The 11599-nt window shown below is 44.8% G+C and overlaps 1 protein-coding gene across 1 annotated transcript; it reads right to left on the reverse strand.

Annotated features, from left to right (window-relative positions):
• Positions 1-196: 196 nt before the first annotated feature.
• Positions 197-11229, reverse strand: LOC123771561 (glutamate receptor ionotropic, kainate glr-3-like). Its single transcript, XM_045764155.1, has 7 exons — positions 10393-11229; positions 6363-6552; positions 5357-5538; positions 3666-3824; positions 2457-2705; positions 1796-1972; positions 197-397 (listed from the first exon to the last, which is right to left on the reverse strand). Exons 1-7 carry the CDS (start codon positions 11227-11229, stop codon positions 197-199), a joined length of 1995 nt encoding a protein of 664 aa, XP_045620111.1.
• Positions 11230-11599: the final 370 nt, after the last annotated feature.

The raw sequence follows: 11599 nt of genomic DNA on the forward strand, positions 1-11599 counted from the left end.
TGACCAGACCACACACTAGGAGAAGGGACGACGACGTTTCGGTCTATCCTGGACCATTCTCAAGTCGAGTGTGATAATCTACTGTGAGAATTCTCACAATCGACTTGAGAATGGTCCAGAACGGACCGAAACGCCATCGTCCCTTCACCTTCTAGTGTGTGGTCTGGTCAACATACTTTAGCCACGTTATTGTGACTCATCGCCTGCACATTAAAACGATTGGTTTCATGATTGACCCAGAGGCATGACTCTGACCCAGGGGACAGTTAGAGGTCAAGGCCACTGAGGACAGGAACCTGCTGAAGACGCACTCCATCAGCAGGAGTAGAACTCCAGCAGCAGTGCCCAAGAGGAGTGAGAAGAATGCTCCCTGTAAGTGGTCCAGGTTCAGCACCACCTGTGGAAGGAGAGAGAAAGAACATGGGGTTGAACTACATCGTTAAAACCTGCCATTATTTAATGGTTTGATGCCTCGTTTATTTTGGGTTCTTATAGGTATTTACAGTCAAATTGATGGTGATGATTCTCACAAGGGTTTAAACGAAGTACAAGTCAAAGTCAAGGCATATAGTGAGAGAGAGTGTGTGTGTGTGAGAGAGAGAGAGAGAGAGAGAGAGAGAGAGAGAGAGAGAGAGAGAGAGAGTTCATGAGGAAATTTTAGAGGATGTCACGTGTTCATACATTCCTGCTTTATGTATTTTGTATTCGTATACGTAATAAGTACACAATACATAATACACCAACACCCACTGTAGGTGTATTTCCAACAGCAGTGCATTATCTGATAATATACAGGCGATGAGTCACAATAACGTGGCTAAAATATGTTGACCAGACCACACATAAGAAGGTGAAGGGACGACGACGTTTAGGTATACATTCTACGACACAATCGACTTGAGAATGGTCCAGGACGGACCGAAACGTCGTCGTCCCTTCACCTTCTAGTGTGTAGTCTGGTCATCTGAAAATTTTGACTAATTTAAAATTTTAATTTTTGCATAATTTTAAACCATGCATTCACAGTCAACATTGCTCTACGATACACCTGTAACATGTTATTAGCTATCCAAGCTATATTTGAAATCAAATTGACCAATCAGGGAGGGATCAGTTTGAGAGAGCCCAATTGCAGTCGACTGAGCTCAGCCAATGGGATTGAGCAAGGAAGGTAAGGTAGACTCCCCAGCATGGTACAATCTTCAGTGTAGTAAAAGCCAGTGGACAGGGAATAGCTTAGCTGTTTGGGCACCAGCAGAAGACCTTTAATTGCCAATTAAACGATCTCCACCCCTGTTGGGGGGTCAGGTATAGGAGCAGCAGGTGGCTATGTTCCATGAGACACTGTGTTGCGTAGTTTAGCTTCGTCTTCAGTGATGAAGAACGGTTATCTTGAGGTGATTTCGGGGCTTTTTTTTTTAGTGTCCCCGCGGCCCGGTCCTCGACCAGGCCTCCACCCCCAGGAAGCAGCCCGTGACAGCTGACTAACACCCAAGTACCTATTTTACTGCTAGGTAACAGGGGCATAGGGTGAGAGAAACTCTGCCCATTGTTTCTCGCCGGCGCCTGGGATTGAACCCAGGATCACAAGTCCCGCGTGCTGTCCGCTCGGCCGACCGGCTCCCTGAGGTGAGATGCGACATCTGTAAGGTCCGCCTGTTAGAATTAAGGTAAGGAATGCCAATTTTGGGGGCTGTGGCTGTAATCTTACAGATCACTCGGCCATTTTTCTTGTGCAGCAAAGGAAAGATTAGCGATTCAGTCGTTAAGATTGTATGTTACTCGCCTGTTCTACGTCGTTATTGCTCTTGGCGCTGGCAGCTTCTTTCTCTTCTAATCTCTCCTGCGGCGTCTTTTGGTTCATCGTCTCCTCTAAGTAGATAGTGTAGAGGTCCTTCAACCACTTGTCTATCAGGCCAGCTTGGACACAGCGCCACATGACCTTGTCAAACATTCTCCCGTAAGGTGCTCCCTGTGCAGGGAGCCAGAGAATAAAAATACAGTAAGGATATAAAATATTTATAAAATCAACTCATTCCTGTCCTTTCCAATCATTTATCACAGACTGTGAAAGGCAGGAGAGGTATATCTCAAATTAATATTCCTGAACCAGTTGTCTCTCTCTACAACAAGTCTGTGTAAATTCAGATATACAAAAGTCAATTAACTGAATCCAAGTCAAAACGCTACTCCACTAAAAGGAGCTTTGAACGTGAGACCATGAAAATCTCAAAAGAGCTTTGAACTTGAGACTATAAAAATCTCAAGAACTTTGAACGTGAGACCATGAAAATCTCAAGAACTTTGAACGTGAGACCATGAAAATCTCAAAAGAGCTTTGAACTTGAGACCATGAAAATCTCAAGAGCTTTGAACGTGAGACCATGAAAATCTTAGAGCTTTGAACGTGAGACCATGAAAATCTCAAAACCACAGAACCCTGCTACAAGAATTACCTTGGGGAAAGCCCAACCATATCCACCAGGAAAAAAGTTCTCAGAAGCCACATGCAAGTCTGTCTTGCCTCCCAGGCTTGTGAACTTGGTACTAACGATCGTCTCTAAGTTACTCTTGAAGTAGATGTAAGCGTAGTGACCGGCTGCGACGCGCTGCATGCTCTCGGAGGACGAGTAGAAGCTCATTTCCTTAAACATTTTCTGATAGAGTGTCACGTTGGAGGTCGAGAAGAGCTGGAACTCTGATCCCTGTGACGGTGGAGAGGGACTTGAGACATGTGGAGGAGTGACTCAAGATGTTGGGACATTAAGATCATGCATCGACAGTGATTCTGTAGTGTGGTTACGCCTGTAACGAGGCTTTTCAACACACACACGTCCCATTATCAGGTTTCAACAGTTTATGTTAAATTATTTTATGTTTAATTCTAGTCGATTCGTACTGAGAAACATAATTTTGTTTCGCATTCATTTCACATCGAAAAAATTTATTTTTTACAGAAATTAAGAAAAATCGGAAATTTTTTACAGAAATTAAGCAAGCAAATCAAAGCATAAATAAACGGATTAAAGCTAAAGGAATACTGGAATTACATCTATAAACATCCGTTATCAGTAATTTGAAGGGGAACTATGAAGAGAAAGCGCTAAGTCGTTACGACTATGTAGCCTTTGGAAATTTAGGATAAGAATTTGGGATGGGACGGGGGAAAGGAATGGTGTCCAACCACTTGGACGGTCGGGGATTGAACGCCGACCTGCATGAAGCGAGACCGTCGCTCTACCATCCAGCCCAAGTGGTTGGGTAATTATCAGTAAGATTTTGAATGTTATTTTTCAGCTATCTTGCTCCTGTTATAGACCCTATTTATGTTATATAGTTCAACTTTTGTTACCATACTTTAGAATGGGCATAATTTCACTTGAACGGATACAGATAATCTCAGAAACAGTTATATCTCTACGTTAGCTAATTTATTTATCCGGAACAATATTCTTTGTGTTAATTGTTAATTGTTAAAATTGGTAAATAGATTTATTGATTTCATTCGTAAAAGATTTGAGCGTTGATTTAACTTACCTAAAAGTCGACGATCCATACCTGAGCATCAATGCATTTTATCCAATGGATAATCCCCTTATCCTAGAGACTATATGCATCTTACCCGAACGTCAAAGTACCACTATCGACGCGTCGATGTACGTCACCTTAGCGTCGATCATGCCGAACTTGAGGTTGGACCGCAGAAGCTGGTGCAGTGTGTCGATGGTTGGCGGGATTGAGGGGGCTGCTAGGGTAGCTGTCAGTGAAGTCTTGTAGTATGATGTCACCAGGAAGGAGTACACCAACCAGAACCCCAGAAGAACCTGTCAGGGGTTATCTTGAGTTATCTTTAGGTTATCTTGAGATGATTTCGGGGCTTTTTAGTGTCCACACCAACCAGAACCCCAGGAGAACCTGTCAGGGGTTATCTTGAGTTATCTTTAGGTTATCTTGAGATGATTTCGGGGCTTTTTAGTGTCCACACCAACCAGAACCCCAGAAGAACCTGTCAGGGGTTATCTTGAGTTATCTTTAGGTTATCTTGAGATGATTTCGGGGCTTTTTAGTGTCCACACCAACCAGAACCCCAGAAGAACCTGTCAGGGGTTATCTTGAGTTATCTTTAGGTTATCTTGAGATGATTTCGGGGCTTTTTAGTGTCCCCGCGGCCCGGTCCTCGACCAGGCCTCCACCCCCAGGAAGCAGCCCGTGACAGCTGACTAACACCCAGGTACCTATTTTACTGCTAGGTAACAGGGGCATAGGGTGAAAGAAACTCTGCCCATTGTTTCTCGCCGGCGCCTGGGATCGAACCCAGGACCACAGGATCACAAGTCCAGCGTGCTGTCCGCTCGGCCGACCGGCTCCCCGACCGGGGTGGTGGATGCTGAGGGATGGTGATGGTGGTAGTGGTGATGGTGGTGATGGTGGTGATGGTGATAGTGGTAGTGGTGATGGTGGTAGTGGTGATGGTGGTGATGGTGGTAGTGGTGATGGTGGTGATGGTGGTAGTGGTGATGGTGGTGATGGTGGTAGTGGTGATGGTGATGGTGGTAGTGGTGATGGTGGTAGTGGTGGTGATGACCAGTCCACATACTAGAAAGTGAAGGGACGACGACGTTTCGGTTCGTTCTGGATCATTCTCAAGTAAATTCTCACAATCGAATTGAGAATGGTCCAGGACGGACCGAAACATCTTAATCTTAAAATTGTGTGCAGAATTGAGACAGGATTCGGTTAGGTGTTCAGATTCTGTTGACAATTATCCATGCTTGTATGACGTAGGTTAAGCATTTAGTGAAGTGTGATTCGAAACATTTGAAGTGATTCAAATTCTAAAACAATTATGAATCGCATATAAACTTCTTTTTATCAATAAAGAGGGTAAACAACTGCTGAATTAACGAGCAGTTGTTTTGAGGAATAACTGAAATATATGAACGATAATTCTGCAGGCTAAAAGGAGAGATATATAAGAATAATCAAGTACATAAACTTAAAATACCTTCGGATACTCCAGTATAGACTATTTAAGAATAAGTCAAATTAATCATTTAAGATGATCAGTGAATGTGAAGCTGGGGCCCGGGGACCAGATTCACGAAGTAGTTACGCAAGTACTTACGAACGTGTACATCTTCAATCTTTGACGGCTTTGGTTACATTTATTAAACAGTTTACAAGCGTGAAAACTTGCCAATCAACTGTTCTTATTGTTATAAACAGCCTCCTGGTGCTTCGGAGCTCATTAACTGTTTAATAATTGTAAACAAAGCCGCCAAAGATTGAGAAAAGATCTACAGGTTCGTAAGTACTTGCGTAACTACTTGTGAATCTGGGCCCCAGGGCATCTTACCTTGCCGGCCGAGAACCAGGCCATCCTTGGAAGAGGTTGGCCGAGGAAGGCCCCGAAGATATATATGAAAGCCCTTGAGGGAGTCACGACGGACGAGCCGAAGACGGCCTGGGCTCGGAAGATGACCCAGTAGAGCACCACAGCCACCACCACAGATGCCGACGACACCACCCACACCTGACCTGTGTGTGAAACCCGTTCTCGCACTTGCTTTTTAGTCAATATTGGCTTATTTAATAAGTGCATATGTGACATACTAATTGATTGTGAATATTTTAATCAATTAGTATGTCACATATGTACTTATTAAATAAGCTAATATTGACTATAAGCAAGTGCGAGAACGGGTTGGTGTGTGTGTGGGGGGGGGCGAACCAGGGTTTGACATCTGTGGTTTCTGGTGTAATTATATACATTCATATCTGTTGGAAAGGGATTTTTTTAACAGGCTTAACAGGCGCGAACAAGATAACAAGATTGAGTTTATCCAAGTTTTCTAATTGTTGAATGTTGTTTTCTAATTATTTTTTTCAGTTGAATGGAATCAAGGAACTTTTCATAGGTTATTAAATTTGAACACAGACACTACTTCCTTTATTTTTGTATCTGTCTCTCTCTCTCTCTCTCTCTCTCTCTCTCTCTCTCTCTCTCTCTCTCTCTCTCTCTCTCTCTCTCTCTCTCTCTCTCTCTCTCTCTCTCTCTCTCTCCCCTTACATCTATCGATCTCCATCCACCTAGACTAGTCAGTTTAGCGATGGCGCTGTTCTTTGCAAAGTTGGCGTCCGCTTCCTCATGGCCCAAGTGGATAGACGCCGCTCCTTCACTCTATCCTCATATCCCTGATCTCTAGAGTCCGCATCTCCACTCTGATTTTCACTTCCGATTACATACATGAGACAGAAATGTGTAAATACAATATCGCCCCTATCCTAACACCACCTCCCTCCCCAATCCCATACCTCCCCTATTATCCCCTCCCCCCTTACCCATGTCCCCCCATACTCACCACTGAAGGGGGTGATAAGCTTGAGCCAAGGGGGCTGATGGCGGCTCTTGGCCGTCACAAAGCTCAGGGGGTCGAGGTAATACATGCGAGTGAAATCGACGATTCGAGTCCGTTCAAAAGTCACTGATAGCACGAGGGAGAAGTTGGCTCGTCCGGACTCCACCTCTCCGACCACGCCCGTCCAGTGGCCCTGTCGGTGTTCGGAAATGTAAAAGAGCCGAAGGTTGCGTTGTTACAGTGTTCGAAATGTAATGATTTTATTTTTTTACTATCTCAGATAAGGTTATCTCAGATTACTCAGATTACTATCTATCTCAGATTACCATTAACAATGGTAATCAAAATATATATTAATTTTCTCCTGTCCTCCTCTTGGGCGGGACGGTAGGGCGACGGTCTCAGTTCATGCAGGTCGGCGTTCAATCCCCGACCGTCCAAGTGGTTGGGCACTATTCCTTTCCCCTCGTCCCATCCCAAATCTTTATCCTGACCCCTTCGAAGTGCTATATAGTCGTAATGTCTTGGCGATTTCCCCCTGACAATTCCCTCCCTCACTCCTGTCCTCTGCGGACTGGTTGAGAGATCTGCTAGACACCATAGTATAGTGAGTCATTTGAGCACTCGACACTTTGAATGGTTGGATACCATTCCTTTCCCCCGTCCCATCCCAAATCCTTATCCTGACCCCTTCCCAGTGCTATATAGTCGTAATGGCTTGGCGCTTTCCCCTGATAAACAATTAAATCGAGCATACAAGGTGATTGTAATGGTTTTTACACTACTTAGCAGCATACATATATATATGTATTCTCAGCTATCTTACACACACGCGACCAGATATGTGTTCTGCTACATATAGTACAGCCAACTCCTACATATGTTCTCCTACATAAATGCCAACGTCGACATGTAATTAAACGTCGACCTTCGTACCAGTGTCGATAGTTGGCCGACATCGACACTTGATGTCGATATCTGCACCAGTGTCGAGATTCGAGCCAGCGTCGACATCCAACGTCGATATCTAAGTGCATGTGAAAAGTTAATTTTCAAGTGAATACCTGTAACTGATGTCTATAAATCATCTAACGACACTATTGTCACTATTACCGGTATCACTCGCGATTCCATCAATTTTCAATTCGTTGCAAGTTGAGTGGAAACCAGTCCATCAAGACAGGATCGCTTCGAAGTCAATTACTACCAAACATAGCTTTTAAATGCAGGTGATGAGTCACTATAACGTGGCTGAAGTATGTTGACCAGACCACACACTAGAAGTTGAAGGGACGACGACGTTTCGGTCCGTCCTGGACCATTCTCAAGTCGATTGTGACAATCGACTTGAGAATGGTCCAGGACGGACCGAAACGTCGTCGTCCCTTCAACTTCTAGTGTGTGGTCTGGTCAACATAGCTTTTAAACGTTATAACTGGACCAGTCAATCGATCACGCGGTCATTAATGACTCTTTCGCGTGTCTGTTGGTCTGAGATCACTTAAGATTAAGTCAGCAAATGCAGCATTGGAACTATGCAGTTATGTTGCCTTAAGGGGCTTTCGTATAACTACCTAACATTGGCCATTCTGTCGTGTCTTACGAACGGCTCCCCGCCACACACTCACCGAAAGTGCGACGTTGCTACAACGTTCGAACAAGTTTTAACACCTAACCAGTTATAACAACCAATATAGCAAATTGTAACAACGTTCTAATACGTCATAAACACGTTAAGCCAAGATATAACAACTTTATTACACGTTTTAACAATCGGAAAATAGAGATAGTTACGGTTTGTGTTTCCAGGATCCTCCCTGAATGTAATCAGGTCGAAATGCATTTCGTGTAGCTTATGATATTGGGCAGTTTTGCTTAAAATAAATACATATTATGTTGCTTTTATTTAGGGGGAACTGGGTTGAACTGTGATGGGTATTAAAGCCAGATGGAATGTCCCCAAGTCTTGGTGAAATGTCAAGCTCCGGCCGTGCCTCGGAACTTAAGCTTAAGTTCCACGTCTAAGCTTAATTATCGGAGGTCAATCACCCAGCTGGTTATCTTGAGGTTATCTTGAGATGATTTCGGGGCTTTAGTGTCCCCGCGGCCCGGTCCTCGACCAGGCCTCCACCCCCAGGAAGCAGCCCGTAACAACTGACTAACACCCAGGTACCTATTTTGCTGCTAGGTAACAGGGGCATAGGGTGAAAGAAACTCTGCCCATTGTTTCTCGCCGGCGTCCGGGATCGAACCCGGGACCACAGGATCACAAGTCCAGGGTGCTGTCCGCTCGGCCGACCGACTCCCCCAAGACATAAAGACATTTAAATGATCAAATCCACAAGGGCCGTGACGAGGATTCTGGGATGCTCTCGGACGCAGGTTCGAATCCTCGTCACGGCCCTTGGGGATTTGTTCAGTTGATGCATCACGCAATTGTAATTTCTGTGTGAAAAGACATTTACACACAGAAATTTACACACGTCTTTTCCTATCTCTTTTACGAAGTAAAAAACACACAACAAAGGACTGTTTAGTGAAGACTATTGCTGGGGTGTGATTTACACTCCACACATAATCTATCATTTTAGCGAAACGAGACCTGACGGAAATTAACGAGAGTTTGCGAAAATGATGGTTTCCAATACACATCGGTCAGCGTGATGCTGCCTCCACTTATTGACACCTCTCTCCAAACTTTTCACCTTCGTTACTCTGGTTCTCAAATTAGCGTTTCAGGGGTTGACAGCTCGTTGCCAAACTCCAGCCATGCATCACCTGTATTGCAACCCCCTCCCCCCTCACCCCCTCATCACGACCCCTCCCCCCCCTCTCACACATAGTGATGAATGTGTGTACTTTAATTGTTTATCTCACCCAATTGTGCGTCCAGGAGTTGAGATTCAGCTCCTGGGTTCCACGAAAAGTGTATTCATACATATATATATATATATATATATATATATATATATATATATATATATATATATATATATATTATTTTATTCCCCAAGTTCAACAAGGGATCAGGTTTGCCAGTTGTCCTGTTGACCGACCGCCTGTTCCCATCACCTATATCCATCACGTTGCACTTTCTAGAGTTCACTTCTAATAGCCACTTGTTTTGATTATCTTTGATTGCACGAGTCTCGTTTATATTATTTTACAGTGTCCTTCCGCTTGTTCATTTCCACAATTAAGAATTGGATTGGTAATAGTGACCATGTGAACCGCATTGGCAATGCCTGTAACACCACTGTAATTCTGCTGTAACTCTTCTTTATCGCCCCTTTAACGCCACTATATAGCTTTTTGTAACTCCACTGTATAGCTTTTTGTAACTCCACTGTATAGCTTTTTGTAACGTCACTGTATAGCTTTTTGTAACGCCACTATATAGCTTTTTGTAACGTCACTGTATAGCTTTTTGTAACTCCACTGTATAGCTTTTTGTAACGCCACTGTATAGCTTTTTGTAACGCCACTATATAGCTTTTTGTAACGCCACTATATGTACCCGCTGTAACGCCACTGTAACGCAGCTGGAGCACCCCGGCAACACTACTGTAACTTAACTAACACTACGATAACAATCCTGTAACACAACTGAAGGGGTCAGGATAAGGATCTGGGATGGGACGGGGGAAAGGAATGGTGCCCCAACCACTTGTATAGTCGGGAACTGAACGCCGACCTGCATGAAGCGAGACCGTCGCTCTACCGTCCTGAGATAACAGACAGTCCTAATTATAGAATTCCGTGGCCAAGATGGGAATCGAACGAGTCTCCTGTCCTCCCCCCCCCCAGTGGCTGGGGGGGGGGGGACAGGAGAAATAACGTGGCTGAAATATATTGACCAAACCACACACTAGAAGGTGAAGGGACGACGACGTTTCGGTCCGTCCTGGACCATTCTCACAATCGACTTGAGAATGGTCCAGGACGGACCGAAACGTCGTCGTTGTTCCTTCACTTTCTAGTGTGTGGTCTGGTCAACTTCTGTAAAGTTAGTAGAGTCAGTAAAGTTACTTACGTCGTCCTTCAGGAAGCCCCAGAGACCATCAACAGGCATGACCAAGTCGTAAGTGAAATTTAGCTTCCTGGCGATCTCGTTTAGAATAAAGATATCTAGCGATGGCCTGGCCTTTACCCTCCTGGAACCAGGGTTTACCTCGAAGTCCGTGAAGGGTCGGAAGTCCAACGTGACGCCAACCATCCTGAGACCGTAGAAGTTGGCCATCTGCTCGGGGAATAGTTTTCTTCTGGTGTGTAAAACTCTTCCTTTGGACCACGTGGTGATCTGTTGAACCTCCGGTGAGCCTGAGTGATGATACAGCTGCCGGTTGAGCACTTGCCACCAGGATCCTCTACGCCCTGTCTTCTTCACAAGGGCTGCTACGTGTTCCTCTTGGCTAAGACGCTTATCTAAGAGGAATTCGCTGGCGTGAGTGACGCTAGCGGCCCGAGCGACGATATATCGGTTGATATGTTTCTTGGAGAGGTCAGTGATGGCCGCCAGGAGCTGAGGACGTAGCAAGAGTGGGTGTGGGGCCATGTAGACGACACACGAGTATGTGGTCACGCTCAGCAGGTTCTCCTTGATAAACTCTATGGTGTTTTGGGCTTCAATGTAGTTGTTTGGGTTGATGATAACGTGATCACGGCCCCAATTGCCATTCCAGAGCCTGGCATCTCCTACGACTACCCTGAGGCACCTGGGCGCGTACTGCTCAGCCAAAAGCTCCATTAATGAGGCCAATTCTTCATCGTCTTCGGTATAAATAGTCGAATTACCAAGCGCATCAACCACCATCAACTCCTTAGTCATGTACATCAATGCAGTTACTATCACCAGAGAATAACTCGTCATCGCGACTATTGTGAGTCGATTGATGTTCCGTGGGTCAGTGTGCCAGGGAGTGCCAGTGCTGAGTGCCGCTGAGTGCCACGGAGTGTGGCACTACAGCTGGACTGCTCTCTTATACCCGCCTCTCCGCGCCTCCTCAACAATTGACACAGTCGTGTCCAGAATATTTTAACAGCATCATTATTGATGGGAACCGCTGCTGTTGAAGGCGAGTAAGTCTCTATCAATAATATGAGATAAATCAGTCAAGGAGCTATGATAAGGATTCAAACTTGTGAATCTGGGTACTCCTAAGCATTCAGTAATAAGACATTGTATCGAATAGTGAGTCTATCTTAAGTTTAAGATGAAATTGTCTTGCTTCTGAGGTTTT

This window comes from Procambarus clarkii, chromosome 76, assembly GCF_040958095.1.
Source record: "Procambarus clarkii isolate CNS0578487 chromosome 76, FALCON_Pclarkii_2.0, whole genome shotgun sequence".
Lineage (NCBI taxonomy): Eukaryota > Metazoa > Arthropoda > Malacostraca > Decapoda > Cambaridae > Procambarus > Procambarus clarkii.

Excerpts from the sequence above, each read along its gene's own strand:
- LOC123771561 (XM_045764155.1), bottom strand. The coding sequence starts at position 11,229 with ATGACGAGTTATTCTCTGGTGATAGTAACTGCATTGATGTACATGACT. Across the intron at positions 6,553-10,392 it reads GGGGCTTCCTGAAGGACGAC|GGCCACTGGACGGGCGTGGT; the intron begins GTAAGTAACTTT and ends GAACACCGACAG. Across the intron at positions 398-1,795 it reads GCGCCAAGAGCAATAACGAC|GTGGTGCTGAACCTGGACCA; the intron begins GTAGAACAGGCG and ends CTCCTTCCACAG.